Source organism: Aythya fuligula, chromosome Z (genome assembly GCF_009819795.1).
Source record: "Aythya fuligula isolate bAytFul2 chromosome Z, bAytFul2.pri, whole genome shotgun sequence".
Taxonomy (NCBI): domain Eukaryota; kingdom Metazoa; phylum Chordata; class Aves; order Anseriformes; family Anatidae; genus Aythya; species Aythya fuligula.
In genome coordinates this window covers 37,497,171-37,523,347 of record NC_045593.1, presented here as the reverse complement: position 1 = coordinate 37,523,347, position 26,177 = coordinate 37,497,171, and the positions used below count along the sequence as shown (strand labels likewise).

The following is a 26,177-nucleotide window of genomic DNA, read 5'->3' as shown; positions in this document are numbered from 1 at the left end:
ACAGCTTGGGTTGGAAGGGACCTTAAAGATCGTAGAGTTCCAACCCCACTGCCATGGGCAGGGATATCACCCTCTAGACCTGGGACACCTCCCATAGACCAGGTTGCTCAAAGCCCCAGCCAACCTGGCCTTAAACATTTCCAGGAATGGGGTATCCACAGCTTCTCTGGGCAAAATTTCAACACCTTTTTCACTACTTTAAGATTTAATTACCTTTCCTAATGAGAGGAGTGTATCTTCAGCTATTTAAGTGCTCCTGCTGAGATCAGTAAAGCCTTTAAAAAGTAGGCACACGACAGGTCAAGTCCAAAATTAAAATGGCTTAGTATCCAGAAAAAAAAGTAAGCCTTTTGTAGCAAATTTTGTGTGCTCTGATACTAACATAACTGCACCGAACTGGACACTAAAAGAAATCTGTTAAGCTCCACAATGAACAGTGATTAATAATGAAACATCAAAACAAGCAAACCAAGAAAGTTACATTTGGTAATGCTTTTGGCAGTAGGAAAATTAGGTGTGTACCAGGAAATTTATTTTCAGCACAAACTTAAGGATCCCTCACACAACAGTATGAAATGCACATCATTATAATTCTTCTATCCTAACTTATTGCCAGTGGCTTCAGGATAAAGTAAAATGCACAACCAGACATAGCTATCTAGCTGTAAATACGCGAGCATCTAGGGAAACAATGAGTTGTCTTATGAAAGGACAACAATAAAACAAAAGTTACTAACTTTTAGGTCACCTCAACCTTTTTGTTCCATCTCTGAACATGAGAGAGCTCCAATCTGATTTGGAGAACAAATTCAGTGACGGATTGCTTTTTCTGTATGAGGAAACAATGTCTGCAGTCAAAACGCATTTCTATGCATGCCGCTGTAACTCTGACCCTTTCAGAAACATGATGTAGTATTTTATTCCATCTAACATGAATTTTGAAAGCATTTTTCTACCTTCTCTATATTTTGATTTCAGAAAGTTTATTACAAGCTGAACATAGAGGAAAAACAGCTCTCCAGAATTTTTAAGACAACAAAACCACACAAAGTGAATTATTAATAATAAACAAACACTAGTCCATTTAAAAAAAAAGTCAATGGCTTCCAGCAAAAATGTGTAGCCAAGGTGCTGTAAATGTCTGCCATAACCCAACTGGACTGAGGATGCTGACAAATGTTTCTCATAAAAAGTGCTCTTCCCTGCCCTTTCACTCCATTCAGCTTGAGGTTGGGTTACTGGACAGGCATATTAATATTCACAGGAAACCAGCGGACAACTTTATGCCAGACCAGAGAGAGAATTAATCCACTGGGAATGCTTAGTTCTCACCCAAAGTGAGAATGACTTCCAGGCTACTTCTGTTTCTGCTACAGCTGGTCCCCACTTCATCAAAAAAATGCAGACCATCCCATATGTGAATTTAAAAGTCACATCAATTATTTCACACATCCTTACAAAATAGCATATTTGGTTTGGTATTTATCTGCCCTTGGAACACTAGTTATTCAGAAAGACAGCAATACTTACGCAGCTTATGGAAACAATTAGGAACTAAATGATAAATGAGGCTGTTCTCTACCAACTTACCAAGGGTAAAAGGAACATTTCCTGCTTTCTACAACAAGAGAGACAATCCCTTCCCTGTTTTCCAAGGTTGATTTTCTTAAAGAAAGTGGAGAATCTCAGCCCTAAAGGTACAAAAGCTTCCCGCCCCAAAAATCAGAAAACATAACCAGACAAAATTCCCCAAGTTCCACAACATTATTTTCCCCCATTTCTTTTCAAGATCTGTTCACAACATTGTATCATCGCAAGAAGACGTATTGTAAAAGCAGTTCTATTATCCACACCTAACATTGGCCTTAAAGCCAAATCTATTTTTAGCCCATAATATTGTCTCAACAAACATCCAAAGAAATGAGAACTGCAAACTCCTTCTGAACATACTTCTACTTTTGAATCTTCATTAATGATTTCTATACAGAATATTTTTGCATAGCTGACAGCATAACACGAGAATAACGCAACAGGATGTTTCTACTGCTGAGTCATTGTACATATTCTCAAATTTCTAAGTTTTAATGACATCTACACAATAACACTCTGGTGCAATACACTAGAAACACTATAGCATATGAAAGAACTCAATTGTAACACTTGTTACTTAACAAGTCATTGAATAAGGACATACCTCTTTGTACACAAAAAAAAAAAACAAAAAAACACACAACACAAATGCCAGATGTCAAAAATCAGAGCATTTTGACCTACTAGGTATTCAAGACTAAGTCAAACAACCAATGTAATGTTTGTCTTCACTGGAATAAAGCAGAACTAAAAGGAAAAACAACAACAAAAATATGTATTGGCTAAGTCTAAGACATGCAAGTCTGCTATTGATTTCCAGTTCTCTATTAATTTAAATAACTGTAAACAATTTTGAATTACAAAACTTCACCTTTTCATTGTATACTACCAGCATTTTTGATTTTGCACAGGAAAAGATAAATAATCTTTCTTTGCCCAGTTGGAGAGAGGCTGTTCCTGTATTCCAACCACATCCTACTGCCTTCTTTTTCATACGGAGCCTGGATTAAGCCCCTTTAACTTAGCCTCTTCTACCATGAGACATAAAAAAAAAAAAAGTTTATTTACTACAGAAGAAAAAGTTTTCAAAAGACTTCCATCTCACTAACCTTCATTACCTGCTTTTTCAATGAAATTTGTTCTTTAGAAGTATGAACTTCGTATAAAGAACTGATGTAACCAGAAAAACAAAGACACACGGGAGTTCAGGAATGCTCATCCTGAACATCCAGCTCTCCAAAAGCATCTTCCACTTTACCTAAGCAAAATGAAATAGTGAGGAAAAGACGCGATTCTCCTCTGCCTAACAGTGCCTTTTATACTCTTAAAGCATTACAGCTACAACATGCTATTGTATCTGTTTCCTGAATAAAATAAAATTTGAAAAATATTCATGACCAGAGCTTGGATCTTCTCCAGGTGAAGAAGACAAAAAAGTAGCTGTTAATATCAGCACTGACTCATGGTTTCTCTAGAGCTGGATGATATCTCCAAGATGTCCCCTCAGGAAGACTGCTACTGCACAACAGGCTGCTTTTTACTAGTAGCTCTGAATGCATTTTGAAATCATTTATTTTTACATGGCAACCACTTTAACAGTAGAAGCAGTTAGTAACCTCATTTTAATAGCAGAAACAAAGCTGGAAAAATAGGTAGAGGAAAGTGGACCCCAGTCTACCTAACATAAAAGGACCATTGGCAATCACCAAGCTATGAAGTATGCATAAGTCCCAATATTTATTTGTTCTTCTTCTCATACAGTCTTCCTGTTGCCATTGCCCCTCTTAAGCTTCTGGTGGTTGTCTTATCTCTCTACTATTGAACTCCTTAAAACTTTCAACCAAGTATCACAGAATCAGTAAACTGTTTAAGTTAGAAGGGACATCCTGAGATTATCTAGCCCAACCCATCTGCAAAGGCAGAGTCAGCTAGAGAAGGCTTCCCAGAACTTTGATCATCTCCAAGAACAGAGACTCCACATCCTCCTAAGCAACCTGCTCCAGTGCTTGATCACTTGTAGAGTCAAAAAAAAACAAAAACAAAAACAAACAAACAAACAAACAAACAAAAAAAAACACAAAAAAACACCAAACAGTATTTTCCTGACTTCATAAGGAAACACCTCTGATCTGATTTGTGCAGATTGCCTCTTATACTGGGCTGTCTAGGTAACTCTTCTTCGTTCCCTTCCATCAGGTATTTATACACATGGATAAAGTCCCCTTGAGCCTTCTCTTCTCCAGACTGAACAGTCCCAGTTCTCTCAGCCCCTCCTTATATGAAAGATGCACCAGTCCCTCCATCGTCTTCGTGGTCCTTTTTTGGACTGTCTTCAATAAGTCTTTTTGTTTACTGACAAGTGAACAGTAGACCCAGCACTCAGATGTCCTTCACCATGGTTGAGCAGAGGGAAGGATCGCTTCTGTCAGCCTGCTGGTAACCCTCTTCCTTATGTATCCCAGGCTGCTATAAGCCTTCTTTGCCGCAAGGGTGCATTGCTTGTTCATGGAAATGAAGAATATGCTGTTCTAAGTTATTCATGAGTTCCTTGGAGGTGATGAGTTCACATAGAACTTTTAACTAAAGCATGTTTTGTTTCAATATTTTGTGAAAAGAAAAAAAAAAGCTCAGATATACTCCATATTTATCCTAACAAGACACTCAGATATGCCTAAGACCTTAAAGGAATTCCAGAGCTGGGTTAAAAAAAGCAGCAAAGAATCACCCCAGACAATTACACCATGACCATCAGATATTCTCATAAACTTACTTCTGTGATTCTGTGATTACTTGTTTCACGGAACCCTTCCCCCTTAATGGTAAAACCGTCTCATTTGTTGCTGCTCATCCAAAGGAATGAATCAACTACTGAACTCTGGTTCTCTGTGTATTAAGGATTTTTACAATATCACAGAATCACAGAATTTCTAGGTTGGAAGAGACCTCAAGATTATCGAGTCCAACCTCTGACCTAATGCTAACAGTCCCCACTAAACCATATCCCTAAGCTCTACATCTAAACGTCTTTTAAAGACCTCCAGGGATGGTGACTCCACCACTTCCCTGGGCAGCCTGTTCCAATGCCTCACAACCCTTTCGGTAAAGAAGTTCTTCCTAACATCTAACCTAAAACTCCCCTGGCTCAATTTAAGGCCACTCCCCCTCGTCCTGTCACCAGGCACGTGGGAGAACAGGCCAACCCCCACCTCGCTACAGCCTCCCTTGAGGTACCTAAAAAGAGCGATAAGGTCGCCCCTGAGCCTCCTCTTCTCCAGGCTGAACAAGCCCAGCTCCCTCAGCCGCTCCTCGTAGGACTTGTTCTCCAGGCCCCTCACCAGCTTCGTCGCCCTTCTCTGCACCCGCTCAAGCACCTCCATGTCCTTCTTGTAGTGAGGGGCCCAAAACTGAACACAGTACTCGAGGTGCGGCCTCACCAGAGCTGAGTACAGGGGGACGATCACCTCCCTAGCCCTGCTGGTCACACTGTTCCTGATACAAGCCAGGATGCCGTTGGCCTTCTTGGCCACCTGAGCACACTGCCGGCTCATATTCAGCCGACTATCCACCATCACTCCCAGGTCCTTCTCTGCCTGGCAGCTCTCCAACCACTCATCTCCCAGCCTGTAGCTCTGCTTGGGGTTGTTGCGCCCCAGGTGCAGGACCCGGCACTTGGCCTTGTTGAATTTCATGCAGTTGACCTCAGCCCATCGGTGCAGCCTATCCAGATCCTCCTGCAGAGCTTTCCTACCCTCAAGCAGATCGACACACGCACCTAACTTGGTGTCATCTGCGAACTTACTGAGGGTGCACTCGATGCCCTCGTCCAGATCATCGATGAAGATACTAAAGAGGACCGGCCCCAGCACCGAGCCCTGGGGGACGCCACTAGTGACTGGCCTCCAACTGGACTTGGCTCCATTCACCACGACTCTTTGGGCCTGGCTATCCAGCCAGTTTCTAACCCAACGAAGCGTGCGCCAGTCCAAGCCAAGAGCAGCCAGTTTCTTGAGGAGAATGCTGTGGGAGATGGTGTCAAAAGCCTTGCTGAAGTCAACGTAGACCACAACCACAGCCTTTCCCTTGTCCACCCAGCGCGTCACTTTGTCATAGAAGGAGATCAGGTTCGTCAAGCAGGATCTGCCTTTCATAAACCCATGCTGACTGGGCCTGATCGCCTGCTTGCCCTGCAAGTGCTGCGTGATGACTCTCAGGAGGATCTGCTCCATGAGCTTCCCTGGCACTGAGGTCAAACTGACAGGCCTGTAGTTTCCCGGGTCTGCCCTCCGGCCCTTCTTGTAGATGGGCATCACATTTGCTAGCCGCCAGTCAACTAGGACCTCCCCCGATAGCCAGGACTGCTGATAAATGATGGACAGTGGCTTGGCCAGCTCCTCTGCTAGTTCTCTCAGTACCCTCGGGTGGATCCCATCCGGCCCCATCGACTTGTGCATATTCAAGTGCCGTAGCAGGTCACCAACCAGTTCTTTGTGGATAGTGAGGGCCACATCCTGCTCCCCATCCCCTTCCACCAGCTCAGGGTACTGGGTATCCAGAGAACAACCGGTATTGCCGCTAAAGACTGAGGTGAAGAAGGCATTGAGCACCTCCCCCTTTTCCTCATCTCTTGTAACTAAGTTTCCCCCCGCATCCAGTAAAGGATGGAGATTCTCCTTAGTCCTCCTTTTTGTGTTGATGTATTTATAGAAACGTTTTTTGTTATCTTTAACGGCAGTAGCCAGATTGAGCTCCAGATGAGCTTTGGCCTTTCTAATTTTGTCCCTGCACAGCCTCGCTACATCCTTATAGTCCTCCCTAGTGGCCTGCCCACTTTTCCAAAGATTATAAACCCTCTTTTTTCTCCTAAGATCAAGCCACAATTCTCTGTTGAGCCAAGCTGGTCTTCTTCCCCGCCAGCTCGTCTTTGGGCACGTGGGGACAGACCGTTCCTGCCCCATTAAGATTTCCCTCTTGAAGAGCGCCCAGCCTTCCTGGACCCCTCTGCCCTTCAGAACCGCCTCCCAAGGGACTCCACCAACTAGTGTCCTGAGCAGCTCAAAGTCAGCCCTCCGAAAGTCCAATACAGCGGTTTTACTGGTCCCCTTCCTGGCCTCGCCAAGAATAGTGAACTCCACCATTGCGTGGTCACTCTGCCCGAGACAGCTCCCGACGATCACGTCCTCCACCAGTCCTTCTCTGTTTGTGAAGAGAAGGTCAAGCGGGGCACCACCCCTGGTAGGCTCACTAACCAGCTGCGTCAGGAAGCTATCTTCCACGCTCTCCAGAAACCTCCTAGACTGCTTTCTCAGGGCTGTGTTGTGCTTCCAGGATATGTCAGGGAAGTTGAAGTCCCCCGTGAGTACAAGCGCCGAAGATTTTGCAACTTCTGTCAGCTGCCTGTAGAACTCCTCATCCGTCTCCTCATCCTGGTTCGGCAGTCTATAGCCGACCCCGACCAGGACACTAGCCGTGTTGTCCCTGCCAATCCTAACCCAAAGGGACTCGACCTTGTCATTCCCAGCCTCGAGTTCTACAACCTCGAAAGACTCTCTAATATAGAGAGCCACACCACCACCCCTTCTGTGCTGCCTGTCCCTTCTAAAGAGCTTATAGCCAGTCATTGCAGCACTCCAGTCATGAGAGTGGTCCCACCACGTCTCCGTGATGGCAACCAAGTCGTAGCCTGCCTGCCGCACGATGGCTTCCAGCTCCTCCTGTTTGTTACCCATGCTGCGTGCATTGGTGTAGATACACTTCAGCTGGGCCATTGCCTTATCCCCTGGCCTTGCCATTGCTCCCCCTGGCACAGCCCCAACAATCCTAGCTTCAGCCCCATCCCCCTTCCTACCTAGTTTAACGCCCTCTCAATGAGCCCTGCCAGCTCCTGGCCCAGGATCCTTTTTCCCCTAAAAGATAGGGACCTGTCTGCAGCCATCAGGCCAGGTGCTGAGTAAAGTGCCCCATGATAGAAAAACCCAAGATTTCTGCGTTGGCACCAGCCCCGGAGCCACGTGTTTAACAGGTGGGCTTTCCGTGTCCTCTCTGTACCCCTCCCTGCCACCGTAGGGATGGATGAAAACACCACCTGCACTCCCGCTCCATCCACTAACCATCCTAGCCCCCTAAAGTCTCGTTTGATAGCCTTCAGGCTTCTCTCTTCAATGTTGTCACTGCCTGCCTGGACTATCAAAAGAGGATAATAATCAGAGGGGCGTACCAGGTTGGGAAGCTTCCTGGCAACATCCCTGACCCTGGCCCCAGGGAGGCAGCAGACTTCCCTACGGGTAGGGTCAGGCTGACAAATAGGGTCCTCTGTTCCCCTAAGAATAGAGTCTCCAACAACAATAACCCTCCTGTCTTTCTTGATGGAGGCAGTCCTGAGGCATGGAGTCGACCTCCTCGCCCTAGGCATCCTCCTGGGAACACTTGCTACCTCTTCCTCAGCTACTGGTCTGTCGAGCTCCAAGGCCTCAAACGTGTTGCGTAAGGGCACCTGGGAAGGTGGGGCTGGAAGGGGAAGGCATCGCCTACGATGTCAAGCAGGGACCTGTCTCCATTCCTCCTCAACTCCCAGATTCCCTCCCTCTGCCCAACGGCTACAGGGCAGGGGGTCCACCCCCATTTGGGGTGTCTCACCTCGGTACCTCTCCTTGAGGCCCTGCAGGGAGTTACTCCACCAGTCTATCTCCCACTCACACTCCCTGATATCCCTTAATGCTTAATATGGGTTAAGCATGTGCAGTGATGGCTTTGACAAATTATTCCATTAATAATAGAATTGTATTAATTAACAGTCCTCATGATACAAATACTTATTAATAACTTTTTTTGCAAGACATGACCACTTCATGTCATTGAGTTTTTCTACAGGTGTGAACTTTGAATATTTTCCCCCACAGCTAAGCATTCATGAAGGTAATAAAGGCTGAGCTCAAAAACGAAGCCTTTTTGTCAAATAGGTTGAGTTCTACCTGGTCACCCATTCTGCGACTCATCCAAGAAATATGTAATACTTTACTTTCTTATATACCCACTACTCTATCAAATTTGTTCAAAACTGGTTAGCAGGATCAAAATTACCAAGATAAATAAACAAATAAAAGGACTGAATTCCAGTATTAACATTTGTGGGGTTTGTTTCTGGAAATCAAACAAAAAGTTATTAGGCACCTAAATAAACCAATGTGAAACTAACCTGATTCCATAAAGATTCTGAACGGCCTCATCTCCTTCTCTTCCCCGTTGTACAGCTTGAATCTGTAGTAATTTCCAAACAGTTTTTACTAAACCATGCACATTCCTGTTGACAAAAAAGAAATAAATTACTCTCAGTTATGGATCCAAGTTAGTTGATTCTTCTGTAAAAGGAAGAATACAACTGACAGTCAAGAAGCCCTGAATTGTCCTTATGGACCTCCTCACACCTGTCTACACAATTTTTGGCAAGTTGCGTATCCACACATCGTTATTATCTTTTTCACAAAATGAACAAAATAGCAGAGAAAAGAAATAATGCACCAATTAACACCTTTGATGGTTTATTTCCAGCCTATCTGACAACCACATGTGCTGTCCCCAGCTTCATGGACATTGGTACTTTTAACATGTTAAAACTAAAAAACAGCTATTCTCTGAATACAAGCACATAGGCAGATATTCAGCATGGAACACAGAAATTTCCACCATGCCTCTGACCACAAGAGAAATCACCCAAATACCCTACACTGAAACTTACATTCTCATAAAAAAAAACACTTGAGATATCTAGTTTATGCTGACTTTAGATCTCAAGAGAATATTATGTACAACAATTTTATCTCCCTCCGTCTACGTTAAGTACATTTCAGGTGAAAACACAGTAAGTATTTCTGAAAGTTTGATAAGATTTCCCCCATTTTCCAAGGAAAATGTTAGTGAAGGTAATAAAGTCCACACAAGGTGGAATAAAAGCTCTCCTGAATATGCAGTAAGGACCTTAACAATTCTAGAGGTTGATATAGCTTGGCTGAGCTTGTGAGGACAATCTTCAGAATTTTGTTTTCTTCTTCATAATCAAGTGTTCCACACCTTTCAAGCCATACCACATCAAATCCAAACCAATCCCTGTTTGAGAAAATAGATTGGATTCTATAACAAATCACTTATTATAAGACGAAAATGTAGACAGAGAGGAAAAAAGTCATAACTGATTCTTGGACTGTTCATCTAGAAAATGCTATACAGTTAAAACACCATCCCCTAAAAATCTATTAGATAGATCACTACTCATATCACTAGAACACGTTTATTCCTCCTTTTAGTGGAAGCAAAATGAACAGGAAGAGCTTACACAATATACTACTATAAATGTTCACCACCTGACAAAGATGAAAAGTTGGTTCTATCATATACGGCAAAATACAGGAGGAAAAGAGAATTGAAAGCTGGAGAGTTTTTTTTTTTTTTGGTTTGATTTACTATTTCCCCTCTTTTCTTCCCAGCAGGAAAAAAAACAGATTTATCTGTAACTCCACTTCTCCATAAATGAGTGTAACACTGAATGGCCAGCTGGAAACAAGAAGTTATGCAGAATTCATGCAAGCCTCTCGCAGGACAGACAGAAACCATCACTCTCACATAACAGATGAACAAACTGAGCTACAGTAACATTAACTGTTTGGCACAGGATGCAGTGTGCTCCATAAATCCTCCCTAAATTATGGATTAATCTACATACATTCAGACTTTGGAGTGATATCAAAAAAATCTGAACCAATAAGGAATTTACATCAAAGACCACTGAGACTTCATATGACCACTGTTAAAAGACCAGAGTTTGCACACACTGGCTGGACCATCATCATCTCAAAAACATGGGTTAACAACATGTAATTGCAAACAAACACCAAGGTTTGGTATTTACAAATACTTTACTGAAGATTCAAAAAACTGAAAATGCAAAGGATCGTATCATTATAAAATCAACACCAAAAATTCACATCAAAGGAAATGGGCAAATATCACTTCTAACTGCCAAATCTTTACTGAATTTAACACCACCTGCAGACAGACTCCTCCATAAGTTGGTAAGGTACGATAGGGAACATCTGGAGATTCCCACAGTGGATATCCCACCAATAAAAGTTTAGATTCATATACCAGACACAGACAAAGACGTATATGCACTCTTCTGTGCCTTTCATACCCTTGCCAATAGTGCTGGAAAACGCTGACCCCAATCAAAACAGACAGAACGTGCTCCTGTTTTCTTTCTTTCTTCCGAAAATGGATCAGTTACAAAACGTGCCAGTAAGCATTAAAATTACTGGCTGCCATGACACCTGTCTCTTGAAACACTGCAATCCAACCATAGACGAAAATATGTGGTTATGCAGAAATCTGTTGCCAAGCAACCAAGAGAAAGGAGCGGAGCAGTCCTCCAGGTCCCAGCGCACCCAGCCCAACACACGGAGGGGAGGAGGAAGAGGCATCTTTTGGACAGTGACAGGGAGAAAGAGAACGACAATCTCTGAGCCATTTAAAAGAAAATCTGCTGGCATGTCCCCCAGCTCCAACAGAGTAACTATTCAGCACGGAAAATGTAAGAGCAGTAAGAAAACAGGCTTGACTGTTCTGGTATTCCAGTACTGCTGGCTTGAATTCCCTGATGGAGGGCAGGGTGGGGGGACCACAAACGCCTGCTTTAGGCTTTGCATGCCACTCCTGAGCTCAAACAGCACAATGGCATGACATATTGCAAGAATTTTCCTACAAGCATACATGCTCAGGTGACAAGAACATTCAAAAAACATATATACACAAAAATACTTCTGACTATTTCTTAAAGATTGCAATAATTCATTGCTTCACAGGTTTCTAGTAGAATGACTTGATTTTTTTATAATCATCTGTAATTGAATACAGGCCACAGTCTTCCCCTCTGCTACAACAGAAAGGACTGTGATGATTCCTGCGATCAGAGGACAGCCGTTTTGCTGAATCAAAGCACAGGAAGCCAGAGATCAGTGTGAAAAACAAAGTGAAATCATCCATGTATGTATAAACTCACTTATGCATACATATTTTTGTATTTGATGTATGTGTATATACACAAAAAAGTCTGCATGCATATACATATACACACACACAACATTCCATCAGGTTTAGATTTTAAAGGCATCAGAGGAAACTGCATATTGAGTCTAACCCACAGGTACGACAATGCACCATAGAATAGCTTCTCATTTGTATAATAGTTGATATCTATCATTTGTATGATAGTGTGAACCACATAAAAAGTTAACACAGACAAGCACTGGATGTGTGCCTCTGACAGCACAAATGCCTTTCCTAGCATTCAGAATTTGATACACCTGACCGAACAAAAACCACCATTTATACTAAGCCCCTGCTAAATTCTCCATAACATAAGGAGGGGAAGAAAGAACACGTCAACAGTCTTTGCCAATAAAACATTTACGTAACTCCATCCAGCACTGACAGGTGCTCAGCAGTTGCACGTGCCTTTCTGCTGGCTGCTAATCTCATATACATGTTCTTTTAAAGACACTGTGCACACAGCAGCGCAAAGCCCCAGAGCAAACCTGGATGAAAATTTGGCTGGGAATAAGAAGGAGGAACAGCAGACTAAGACTCTAAAACAGTCAACAGAATAAAATGCATCAGTACCAAAATGAACCAAGCACAAACCATCAGTTTAATAACTTACTGAGGCTGCAGATATTTTAAATGCAAAGACTTTGTGATAAACCCTGCTTCGAAGTCCATGGTGGATGTGGTTTGAACTGTGGCAGCTTGAGGAAAGAAATGCCAAAAGTATACATATAAAGGGTTCATAGGTAATCTACCAGCACTTACCATAGCAACAAATCATTTAAGTTGGTTTATCACATGGAAAAAAAATAAGAATGGTGTGGAAGTGGGGCAGAGCCAAGCTCTTTTAACATTTGAACTCTACTTTTATTTTTAAGGTTAGGTCAGACTAAAATATCCTAATTTACACTGCTGTTTTTCCTTATGTAAAAATGGTATTAACATGTAACTTCCCCATGTACTGCTGATACTGCAACAACTCTTTGTGGATCAGGATTTTAACATTTTTAGTCCACAAGCCACAGCTAAATTGAAGGAAGAGTTTCATTATGTCACAGCGCTCAGATTCTCACAGTCTATAGCACAGGTGCTTTTGCTTCTTTGTTAACAGTGCAGATTGCTCCCTTGACCCCAAATTGAAGGTCCGTTGGAGGACAGTGGTTTACAGAAATTACTCATATTATAAAAATGTACTTACAAAACCTTTCCTAGGAATCTCTAACCAATTACTGTAAACTCAGTACAGTCAGCATCACCACAGCAAGATCCTAGGAGTAATCCAACTTCAAACACTAAGTCACAAGGACAGAAAGATTTTTTTTTTTTTCCTAAACATGTGATTTCTTCAGGATTTCACTGCAGTTTACTCATGTCTAAACTCACCTTTGGCTCCAACTGATCAAGAGAAATCTCAGCCTAGAGCTGATTCTCTGAGGCTAGAAGAAATGAAAAACTTATCTTGAATAACATGGTTTCTGCAACCTCTGTGCATAATGCATCACAGGTGTAGCACCAGTTAGAAGCTTCAGCTAAAAGTGACACTAGCATTTTCTAGGAAGAGGAAAAGAAGGCTTAGTGCAGAAATCCAGTTATCTTCCAAAAGTCAGAAGAGACACAAAGACAGCCCAAATTCAACTTTATAAAGTTGGGAGAATTGAGTGAAAACACTTTCCCTAACATTATTTGACTTTCCATTTCTAAGTTTAACACACAGTTCCTTTTTCCCCCAAAATGGCTGCATTCTCCCGGTATGTTGGACAGGCCATCTACCTCAGAACTACATGTGAGATGTAGGCATTATATTTGCAGAGTTTTGTAAGAGGAAATAGCTGCAGAGTTAGGTAAAGTGATTTATTCTTTAGTGGACATGGAAACAAAAGCCATCATCCGTAATTCCTACCCAGAACCTAATTGCAGTTCCATGCGAATAATCAGTTATTTGGACAGGCTGATTAGGAAGTTATTCCCTCACCTCTTATCATTATGCAAGTTATTGCCATTTTTCTCTCCATGGTACACACAACAAACCAGCCAATGCCATGACTTCCGAGGTTCTCCAGTTTCAAGTTCAAAGCATTAGCCTAAAGTTCTACCAGTTTCCACTCACATGCACAGGATAGACTACAAATTCTTCCTTCAGAGTCAAACCCACACAGCCACTGCTAAGATGAGAGCAATACAGAAGAGCAGCGCACAGTCAGCCCTCAGTGCCACACCCTTTTTGAAAATACAGTCATTCACAGAGCCACTCCTCTTCCACTGGATTTTCAAGGAAAAAGCACAGACTGACAACAAGTTGACAAAAGGCACAAAATCAAGTAAACAAACACTACCTTGCTGAGGGAATTAGGTTGAGAGCTCCATGAAGAATATACTCAAGCTCCGCATGGTTCTCTGCAACAAGTGCCACCAACCCCTCGGAGCAGGCTGTTCTCACAGCAACATTCTCACTGCAGCACTTCTCCCAGAGCAAGTTCAGAGCAGGAGTCTGAAATCAGAAGTATGAGATGAGCAATAAAAAGGCTGACACTAATTTCTCTTTTTATTTCAAACACACTTTTAAGTAAAAACCTGCTCAACAGCTTCCCCTGAAGTCTTCGAGATCACAAAGAGAAGCTGGGATGCAGATTCTTCACCTGAAAAGGGCTTCCCTTGGACAGTTCCCATGTTTCCTATCCAAAACTACCTGTATTCTCAGTATGGGCAGGACTGTCTCAAAAAAAGAATAAGGTGGAAGATTTTTTCAGCTGTGCAGGTAAGCTAGCATCAATTTTACTTTCCTTGACAAAAATAACTTCTAGTTAGAGACATCTCAGGAACTGCTACGTCAAGCAGTGTCTATAACAGGGTGTAGTGCAAACAACTAGAGGCAGGCATGCAAACAGCTATAGAGGTAAATCGCCTTTATTCACCAAGTGAAGCCTCCATTTCTCTCTGTTTGCTACTAGAGACAAAGATTTGGCAGTATCCACTAAACCCACTGTCTGTTTTAATGATAAATTTGCATTTATGAGTTGGTTTACTGACTTTTTGGTTTCCAAATGGAGAAGCAAGGAAAACAAACATTTTTAATCAACTGAATACTGCAAAATCTTTCTAAAAAAAAAAAAAAGAGCATGTAATATTAAGAGGAACCATCTTCTATTTCTTACTGTTTTAGAATGTGTTGCTACGTTTCAGTTCAGTAACCTCATGGGGCAGCAAAGGGGAAGAGTCAGCTTTTAGCTCAAGCCATTATGTCACTTAGGAACATGACAATGCTCAGGAATTTGTAGGAGCTACTGTTGGAGAAACTATGCACCTCAAAAACTCCTTCACATCATAACTCAGCTCCTTTTAGGCTTGATTTTGGGCCTAGGGGGTGTTGTTAATAGATCAGACTAGACAGAAAAATCCACAGGCTTTTTTCCTGCTCATTTCTGTACAAATCAGCTTCTGGAGAGGACAAATGGAGGAAATCTTACCTAAGACTCCTAATACTCTCCTATACTGCTGTGTCACCAGCATTTCACATTTCTCTCACTTAAGAAGACAGACTCACCATGTTCTCTCAAAGAAAGGTGAGCTTTACTTAGGTAATAGGAAAGAAAACACTGATACAGGCATGCAAAAGGATATGCTTCTGAAATCCCTATTCTGATGCAAAATATATACCTTTTTTTTTTTTTTTTTTTTTTTTTTTTTTTTTTTTTTTTTTTTTTAACTCGAAAGGCATTATCTCCCCACGTGACAATTCACTTCTGGTAAAGTAAATAAACTTAAACAAAACTCACTTCAGTTGAGCATACCTAGATGTTGCTAGTCAGCAAAATTAAGGCTTCTGCCTTCTGATCCAGAAGACTTCGCCATCACCTGTACGCCCAGACATGTACTGCCAACATACTTCACTTACAGTTTCTTGAAATTACAGAATAGAAATGTAAGCACCCATGGACAGAAGATAAAGAAGTGGAAGAATGGCACATACCTGCTGAGATGCCTGCTTGATTTTCCCTGAAGAAACATTTTCTTTCAGTACTGCAGCAATCAGATGACCCACAGCCTAAAACAGATAAGTAAAACACACACACGGATGAAACATCATTTTTCACCCCACTAGTAGGAAGAATTTATACTTCTGTTGCCTATGATCATGATTTGAAATACCATACTTATACTAGTATGGAAGATGAAATACAGAGTTAAACAACCCCCTAATACTGCCATATTTTTTTACCATTACCCTGCAGCAGAAGGGAAACAAACTTCCATAGGATCCCACACAGAGACAAGGGCCTCTTTGTACAGAACCTCTTACAAAATTAGTATTAGGCACATAGTCAGGAATTGCAGGTATTTTAACGTATCAACTGTAACAGACATGTACAGCTCCACCACTGCACAGATCTCAGTGTACTCCGCAGCACTGACCATTTGTATGTCCTTTACTATACAGGGCATTGGAAGCAAGAGAGGAAACAAGAGAACACATGTAAAACACTCTTGCAAAGTTCTGTGGCACAGGTTCAACAAAACACTGATGATGAACGTAGCCTTATAACTTAAGCCCTTTACATACCCAACAGCACAACTACCGCCAGAAATGTTTAATTTACTTTAAACAAGACATTTGGATTTAACTGTATTACTCATAAAGCTATTCTGTGGTAAAGAAATCACGAACAAGCCTCATTTAAATTTTCAAGTTTCTCCAGGAAATTGTTCTTGAGACCAGGGCTTCAATTCTAACAACAGTATGTTTGTTCATTTGAGCAGTAAGAAAATAAATTTCTCGTTCTATTTCAACAAAAGAAATACCTGATTTATTCAAACTGCCTTTAAAATGTAAATATAGACTTAAACCTTAAATAAATTTCAAATGCTTCAGGGTGTTTGGACTTTTGTTTTTTCTCTAATGCTTTATTCTGTCTTACTTCATAACGATTGATACAGCTACACAGACAAACTTTTCTGAGACAGGCAGAAAGATATATTTTCATAGTAAGCAAATAAAAATGTTGCAGATTACCAATGTACTGAGAATAACAGCTGCATCTGCTCTCCTGTAGCAAGCACTGATATTTACTTTTGGAAAAAATGTAAACTAGGAAGCCAAGATGAAAAAACAAAACCAAACCGAACCACCAGTAACATTTCTGTTTCACTAGTGTACAGAAAGACAAAGATTTTAAATGATTCCAGGTTTCCAACCTAGAAATTCTGTGACTCTGTGTGTGATTCTTCTCCTTTCAGGATTTATTTACACCTCCTTTAGATGCTAGCTGCTAGCCTGACATGACAAACTCCAAGAGAACAGATCACATTTCCAGGAACAATGTCACTACAAGCCTTCCTAGACTACAAGGACTGTGCCTTTCAAAGGTTTTGATATGTACTCTGATATATTTGAATATAATTTTTTTTTTTCTTTACTGCTTTACTATCCAAGACTCTTACTGTTGTGGAAACGAAATGAGTAAGGGGGACAAGTCATATCTTTGTTTCGCTGCAGCTATCTGATTGCAAAAGCAACAACATGCTCCCCAGGTAGATTAGATCTTTTCTTAGAGAACTTAAAAAGCAAATCTATTATTTTTAATTTTCCTGCTGATAAGGAACTTCAAAAAAATGAATTTACACCTGCATCCTTAAAAACAATTTAATTACACTGGGGAAAAAAAAGGTTATTAATAGAGTCTTCTGGAGTAAGCTATACAGAAAAGTCAGAACACAGATTAGCCATTACATCCAGGAACTTGATTTATCAGTAAAAGTTTGTGTCCCAGGAAACTGCTCAAGTCCATCCCTTTGCTGATCTTCTGTCTGTACAGGTTACATGCTTTGCAGAGCAAATGTCTGATGACAGCTGGAAGATTATGGTGTGCTTTTGAGCAGTCAGAGAATAGAAGTGGAAGCTAGAGAAAAGACCAAAGCACATCACAAACTCCTTCATGACAAACAGCTGTAGTAATAAACCAAGAGACAGCAGAGAAGAGAGACAAGAGACTGCAATGAAAAAAAAAAACAAACAAACAAGAAATATCAGCAATACTTACACCAAAGGAAGTTCTGAAAACTGGTTAAAAGATACTGAGTCCTGCTCACCAAGGCTAGACAACATGAACTCATCTGCAGTACAAGACACTTTGCTAGACTAAAGATGAAATCTAGCTTTCAGGAACATACCTTCTTCACTTAATTGCCAATCTGTTTGCAAGTGGACTTCTTTGTCTCTCTTTCAAACTCAATCACTGTAAAACAATGCAACCTCAGCTAAACTGAAAAGGCAGAGGAACCATGTTGCCCAGACTGAATTCATATCAACTAAATCCATCAAATAATTGGCTGCAAATTTAACCCTGAATTCAAAATAGGAAGAAGCAGAAAATGGGGGAAGCTAGCTCTGATCCTATAGCTAAAGGGAAGCATTTTAAATACTGAAATGAGAAATGACTAAAACTGTAAAGATCTATTAAAAAAATAGACATAATAGATCTATTAAGTAATAGACCTAATAACAAAACTTACTACTTTCTTCCTTGCTGCCCACCAAAAATACTATGGTAAACACTTGATCTAAATCAGAAAGTTACAGGTGAATATGATCAGAAGCCAACAGACAAACCTGAAAATAATGGCATTTTGGTCTGCTGATGACAGAGAAACTGCATTTATTGAGGACAGACAAGACTGCAGTAATTCAACATCAGTTCTCATCAGGCAGGAGAAAAATATGTCATACAATCACAGAACAGTTTGGGTTGGAAGGGACCTTAAAGATCATCTAGTTCCAACCTCCCTGCCATGGGCAGGGATGTCACCCACTAGATAAGGTTGCCCAGGGCCTCAGCCACCTTGGTCTTGAACACCTCCAGGGATGGGGCATCCACATCTTCTATGGGGAACCAGTTCCTGTGTCTTATCACGCTGTGAGTGAAGAATTTCCTCATAACCTCTAATCTAAATCTCCCCTCTTTTAGTTTAAAACCATTCCCCTTGTCCTATCACTCTACTCCCTGACAAAGAGTCCCTCCCCAGCCTTCCTGTAAGCACCCTTTAGGTACTGGAAGGCCACTAGTAAAGTCTTCCCAGAGCCTTCTCTGCTCCAGGCTGAGACACCCAGGACACTTGAGAATAACCTACTTTTACAGTTTTCTGGCCTTGCAGCTAAAAACTCGTTCTTACCACCTTTTTAGAGCCAGGCAGCAGGACATGAAACAAAGGTTTCTGCAGACAATTCAATTTATTTAATGTTTAAAAAAATAAAAATTACCTGTGACTGAATAACTGTATTAGGAAATTCAAACCTCTTCTTGATGTCGTCTGACATTTTGGCTCTGTCATGTGACACTAAATCATACTCTGCAACAGAGATTAAAAAAATATGTTTGGGACTATGTTTGCTATTTGCCAGAAAATTTGCTCAGGTGTTTGCTTACACGTAACAGCATGTGTAAGCATTATATCTTTTTCTTCCCCCTAAGTACATCACATTACTTTGCTTTAAGGCCTTAAACCCAAGAAATGCTGAATACTTAGTGCTCTCATGTGAAGAATGGGTGATCAGTATTTCTTAAAGATGGAGCAAATACACCGTTCCACATGGTTCCACAGTTTCACATGTGTACTCTGAGAGCATACACTTAAGAATGCCCTCAAGGGCATTAACTTCATTGACTTCGTAATGGGACAGCTCAGGAGTGTTCTGTTTCTAATATATAATTTAAAATGCAAAAAACTCCGTATATTTTTCAAGTATTTCATGTAAAAACAGAAGTAAATGAACAAAAAATAAAACCCACCTGTAAGACTTTAAATAGTAACTGTAGTTAGGGGCTGGAAGACTTGACAAAAAAAAATTTTCCAAGTTGGAGTACGCAGACACCTGCAAGCACACAGGTACCTAAATTGGAGAGAAATCAGAACTCAGTTTACCTGGTTGCACACCATTGACATTAATGAAAAATTGCAAACATTAAAATATTTCAGTTCGTTGTAAACACACCTTCAATAACTTTGAATGGCTTTCTTAAAAAAAAAAAACACAAAAACCTAGCACTTGCTATAAAGCTAATTTTACTGCTTTGCAATAAGAAACAAGACAAAATATGCATGCACTATATTCCAATTTCAAGACATGCTATTGGTGCAATGCATTCAAAATATTGCCACCAATTTTCTGAAAGATTGTATCAAACAATCTGCAAGCATGCAAACGCACGATGTACCACAACAAATTCCATTCACAGCAAAAAAAAACTGAAAAATAATATTTACCACCTCAACGAATATAAAATTCCTGGCATTTAAGCAGCTAAAGAAAAAACATCCGAAATTAAGCTGAAAGGGCTCAGCTGTTTTAGCCTCCCCTTGTATGCCTTGTGCTCCAGCTCCCTGACCATCTTGATGACCTCTACTGGACGTAGCCCAGTGTCCTTCTTGTGCTGTGGTACCTAAATCTGGATATAGTACTCACAACACTATCTCACCAGTACCTGACAGAGAGGAATAATCATGGTCACAGATGTTGCATTCTTACTAACACGCTCCGAAGTGAAGCCAGCCTTCCTTGCTGCCACGCTGCACTGCTGACTCGTGTTCAACCTGGCATCTGCTAAGACCAACTGCCCCAGGGCCTTTTCTGCAGACCTGCCTCCTCAACAGTCACCCACTGCCTGTGTCAGTGCATGGGATTGCTCCAATCCAGATGCAAGCCCCTGTACTGCACCATGCTGAACTGCCGAATGCTCCTGTCAGCCCACTTCTCCAAACCATCCCGGTCCTTCCCCAAAACAGCCTGCTCACCAGTGCTTTGAATACTCCCTGCAACTTGATGTCTGCCAAAGATCCACGGAGTGCACTCCACCCCCTCGCCCAGGCCATGAGCGGGGATGGTCAGCAGTACTGGGCCCCCGCTGATCCCTCAGGGCAGCATCGCTGGCAGCCTGCTGCGCTTTGCACCCCTGGGGCCCGGCTGCCTAGCCAGTTAACCACCTAACATTCCCAGGGACTGAACTGATGCTGACTAGACTAGAATCATAATTCCCTGGATCCTTCTCCTCCTTCACATCCCCAAAAATGTGTTTCAGGAGCACACTGGGTGATTTTCCCATAGACTGAAGTGAGGCTGACACGGCCACAGTTCTCCAGGTTGCAGACCTTCCCTAACCTCCGCTCCTTTAATTTTAAAGATTAAGAAGAGCAACTTCACAAGGGCCTGGACCAGCTCTTTTAGGATCATCAAAATGTCCTACTTTCCCTTGGTCAGTTGCTGGCTCTAGCCATTTACAGCTAAAGGAAGCACAAGGAAATGCAATCTCAATGTAAAAAGAGGAAAAAAGTCACATCCCCAGTTGAACAATTATTTGCACAGTTTCTGATCAGAATTCTGTAAATGGGAAACTGATGAATCAAAAATAAAGATGCCACCCTGCGCACTATTGCAAAACTTAGACAGCAATGCAATTTAAAACCTTGTGTAAAATGCAGGAAGCCAGCACATCCAACTTTTAATGGCATTTTTGGGGGGCATATTAGAGACACATAGTATTTAGAGACCTGACAAGCCAGAAATCTACTGCTATCACCATCAACTACAAAGAGAACTTCAAGCATCACAGTAACATCACCATACAACAAAGCACATCTGTCCACTCTGAAAGACACTGTTGAGCAGGCATGGAATTGCTTACAGGCTTAATACTAAGCAGAAGGCCTTTGTTTTTTTTTAAGAAACCACCCAGAGAATTAGAAATCATAAAATATATGAAGGCTGTAACATTTAAGTAGTTCAAGTAGTGTGAACAAAAACCACATAATAAAGCTTATTTTTAACAAATTGCTTTATTTTATTCCCCAAATTGTTTTTTAATTATTTTTATTATTATTATTAATAATTTTATTTTGCACAGGCACAAAATACAGCGTTTTTCATCTCCCATACATACTTAGAATTTCTCTTTGTAACCGCGCTGTTAACTTGCATGCTATCACTTCATACAAGTATAACATATACATGAAGTGCTATTTTACAGTCCAACTAACCTATGCATATGACTTCACAATTAATTCACCTCCGCAAAAAGAAGCCTTTATTCTTGCTGTGCATTACTTGGAACACCTAATCACCTTCTCCTGACTTTGCACCCCCATATACATAGATGATGGAAGATGATCACCTGCAGTGTTGTCTTTAATGTCACTGACATCTCACCCTTCTGACAAGAGGCAAGAAGTTGACAGGCTAACCTTTTTAGTAAATTTAGAAATGATCCAAAAAGGAAAATCATAAGGAAGTATGACCCAGTCAAAAGGTAGTGGCTACTATCCTTTGAAAGCTTTGGAAAAGAGGCATTTTTATTATACGTATTTGTTAGCATTTGGTAGTTAACCAAACTTAGCAGTTCAAGACTTCAATCAGAAAATGGTTAGGAACTCCTAAGTATGCTCTTGAATCAGGCACACCTTCCCAGCATGACTTTTATTCATTTATATCCAACGTCTCCAAGTATCGTTTCCTGTTTTCCCATTACAAGGAAACCTTCATAGTAATGTCACAAAATAATTTATGCATTCTGAGAGTGATGATATAACGAGACAAAAAGAAGAACACATTTAGGAGAAGTACAGCTGCTGTAGACAGTAACTGAAGAGCTAAAGGCAGCCAAAATCTTGCTGCAGACACTTCTATCCATGATAAAAAAAGCAACTTCAGCACTACCTAAACCTAGAGTTAATTAAAAATAAGCACAAAATCACCTCCACTACTGCTGAAAAGTCTTTTTTCTTAAGCTAGTGCCTTGCTTTTGGCACTGAAGATGTAAAGGCTATCAAGATTAGATCAAGACAGATGCTGTGAAAATAAAGAAGTAAAGCAAGAAGGTAAGGTTTCTTCCATTCTTCAGTTTCCGTGCTTTTAATTTGGTGAGCACTGGCTATTAATTTAAAAAATCTGAGCAACTGCTTCCTCACTTTTGGGGAAAAATGGTTACTGCCCAGTCTCGCCAGCAGGCCAAGCCACTTTTATAGACAGGACTAAGTATCAGTTCTTCTTGCAGTTCTTTCCTCTCCCAAGAATGGCATGACTGCCACACAAAAATCCCAACAACTGGAAAAGCAAAGTGTTTCCTATTTTTATCAGGCTTCTACCACAAAAATAAGGAGGGCCAGGCTCATGATAGTTGACAGGAGTCTCTACGGCCTATCCAAAACAGCCCTGAAAAGCACTTATAACCTTTACCCCAGCCTACAACGTTTGGGACAGTGCTGCTTCTCAAAAACAAACAAACAACAACAACAACAACAAAAACTTGCAGAATCTCTTTTAACATTATCAACTCCTGTAGCATTGTTTTTCCCATGTTACAGCTGACACAGATTATTAGCATTATACAAAACACAACCCTTGCAAAGGAAGCATCAACACCATGAAACAAATCCATCTATTTCTAGAACAGGTTAAAGGCAAGCAGATCTTTCTCATTTCCCTGTCTCCAGGGAAAAAAAAGAAAAGGAATAATAGTAATACAGGAATGCTATGAAAGGGATTAACTACCTTGCAGATTGCTAGAGCAACCCTCTCCTAACATGCTGCACAGGACCATGCCGAAACAGCTGGTCTCAGCTGGGTGGGATACAGCGGCCACAAAGTATCCCCCAAACTTTCCCTGTGTAGGTCGGCAGTCTACCTTGCTAAGTTGTAACTAATTACATTTTGCTTGTCCTGAGGTGTTTTTTGTTTTTTTTTTTTTGTTTGTTTGTTTGTTTGTTTGTTTGTTTGGCCTAAGTTGTATTTTTCCTATCAGCATTGCTGAGGAGGCACTTTACACCATCAGCCAGGGAAAACACCCACCATTGTGCCTCCAACACACAGACACACACACAGAAATGAACTAATGGAAGAAAAAAGAAAATACATGGATAGGCAAAGGAACTCCTGCTTTGTTTTCCTAACAGAGAATCACTGAATACCCGAGTTGGAAGGGACCCACAAGGATCACCAGGTCCAGCTCCAGGGTCCCCAGCATCATCAGTACGAAAACCCTAATGCAGCCGAGACAGAGCAGGGTTACCTTGGCACCGCTCCTTCAGATCTGGCCCATACCGGTTTGGTAAAAGCCATTATCGCAAGTTAAGCTAAAACTACGCAACAAAACGCAGAACGCTGTCGCTCAAACCATATTTAGTGCGCTTTGCTTATTTTTAAGGGCTCACACGTGCCACGTCCACAGCACGCGTACACCGCAGGGAAGCCTCTGCCGCCGCAAAGCGCTGAGTAAGGGCGGCAGCCGACAGGGCTCCGCGCCGTGCCCGCAGCGCCCCGGCGCCCCCCCGGCTCCGCTCCGCTCCGCTCCGCTCCCCCACCCCGCCTTCACCCCGCCTCACCTGGCCCGGCCCCGGTGCCCGGTGCCCGGTCCCGGCCAGCTCCCGGCAGCGGGGCCCGGCAGCGTGCGGCAGGGGCAGCCCCGGCGGCCGAGGGCGGCTGCGCGGAGGCCGGCGCCTGCGCCCCGGCTCGGGGTGGCGCCCGCCCCGCCTTAGGGGAGGGAGGTCGGGGCCCCGAGGGGCCGCGGGGGGCGGCTCGGGGCGTGGGGCTCCCCACGGGGAGGGTCGGGGCTGTGGGTGCCTGGGTGGGCGGCCGTCACAGGGCAGCTCCGCGCCCTGTGCAGGCACGGCCCGGCACTGCTCGCGGTTGGGTAAAGCTGTCTTGTTTTCACACAGTGCTGTCACAGAATCAGTAGGGTTGGGAAGCCCTCCCAGATCGTCCTGTCCAACCATCACCCTACCACCAATGTCACCCACTAAACCGTGTCCCTAAGCACCACGTCCAACCTTTCACTGAACACCTCCAGGGACGGTGACCCCACCACTTCCCTGGGCAACCGCTTCCAATGCCCGACTGCTCTTTCTGAGAAGAAATGTCGTAGCGGGACGGTTCCAAGCAGCCACGACTTCTCACCACTACAACACCTGACCGCCACAATGCCTCGCAGCTACCATGGTGGTGGCACCTCAGGGGCAAGATGGTTTCCCCAGGGAGCTTCCCCAGGGAGCTGTGTCCACAGGGCTCAGCCCCAGGCCCAGGCACTGGCCCACGCGGGCACTGCGGGTCCAGGATTTTGTGGGGGTTCTGGTGGTGTGAGTTCCTGAATTCTGCTGGTCTTGGATCTACCAGGGAGTGTGAATCCTACCAGTCTTCTGGTAGGTTGCTGCCCCATCAATCCAAAGTTAAACACAGGCTGAACTCCAAAGACTTACACAGAAACAATACCTCTCAGGTTGAAATGGATAAGGGAGTTTGTGACACATTCTCTGAACATGGAAATTAAGATCTTCATCAGATTTGAAATTACTGCAGAGTGAGTCTCTTCAACCTTCTAAATGGTTTGAGAGGTACAGTGACCAGCATGCTATACAGAAATCAGGAAGATACTGGACAGGAAGAAAACATGATTTCCTCTTTGCTGCATGTTACACACCTTTCTCATTTACAGGCCCTTCCAGACCTCAGAGAGAAGGATGGCTTAGTTTAAGCTCTGCTGTGATGCATTTTGGAAACCCCAGTGTTACTAACAGGTTGAATGCTCCTCACAGCTAAGACAGCTGAGGGGTTGTATTCTCAATTAAACTATTTAAACACACAAGAGCACTTTATTCCTCAACATGGGAGCAACAGGAAACTTCTGCAAGACATGTTATTAATAACATCAAAATTACTTTCTCTGGAGTTATCATAAGAAAAAGAAAAAATCAGAAATGCTTTGAGAGAAGTTATTTTGGAAAGGGCTAGATTATTCTGCAAAGTAACTCAAGGGTATGTACTGCAAATTGGTTTGAGTTGAAGGTAGTGAAATGCCAACAAATATGAAACAAAAGTAGATGTAAATAAGTCTGTCCTATTTTTAAGCAGTTGCTTAGATGGGCATTGCTTAGGTGGGCATTGCTTAGAATTTTATTTTATTGAGACCAGGTTCACCAATAAAAGCAGTACACAGTTTTCCAGGATCCCAAATATCTTGTCCTACAGAACTGGTGGGAATGCACATACTGATGATTCAGAACCTAGAAAAAGCCCAAACGTCACCCAGAGGACAAAACTATATTTTCCTGCTCTGCCTACATGTGTACACACACAACGAAGATCAGTCAGATGCCTTAGATCATGTAGACTTTTGTTTTGTCTACATGATTTCACAGTAATTTATTTTTATTTTTATTTTTATTTTTGCAAAAGGTGTGTGCAATTATTTGTAGTGTGGCTTTGGGCTTGGTGTACTGAGCCCACAATGGGCTCGCAACTCTCCTTGCTACTGAAACTGTCGTACCCCAAGATCACCTGAAAGGTCATGTAGGCCCTTTCGCAGGGGGTAAATTTCAGTCTGTCTCCAGGTAACCATTAGCAATGGCATGAATCAAAAATCTTCCCATTTCCCCCTTTCTGCCTTGTGCGGGGAGCATCTCACCATTGACCAGTTGGTTCATCATTGTTCTGTTTGCTTAGAAAGTGTGATGCTTCAGTTCTC

The 26,177-nt window shown here is 42.3% G+C and overlaps 1 protein-coding gene across 1 annotated transcript in view; it reads right to left on the bottom strand.

Annotated features, from left to right (window-relative positions):
* The window catches only part of FOCAD (focadhesin), a 122,598-nt gene extending 98,481 nt beyond the window's left edge, over positions 1–24,117 (bottom strand). The window contains exons 1-6 of the mRNA XM_032205591.1: positions 24,043–24,117; positions 19,461–19,561; positions 18,932–19,020; positions 15,647–15,721; positions 14,013–14,167; positions 8,783–8,887 (exon numbers count right to left, since the gene is read on the bottom strand). Coding sequence (XP_032061482.1) covers positions 8,783–8,887; positions 14,013–14,167; positions 15,647–15,721; positions 18,932–18,988 — 392 coding nt within the window. The 5' untranslated portion in view covers positions 18,989–19,020; positions 19,461–19,561; positions 24,043–24,117. The remainder of the gene's footprint in view (positions 1–8,782; positions 8,888–14,012; positions 14,168–15,646; positions 15,722–18,931; positions 19,021–19,460; positions 19,562–24,042) is intronic.
* Between the last annotated feature and the right edge of the window lie 2,060 nt (positions 24,118–26,177).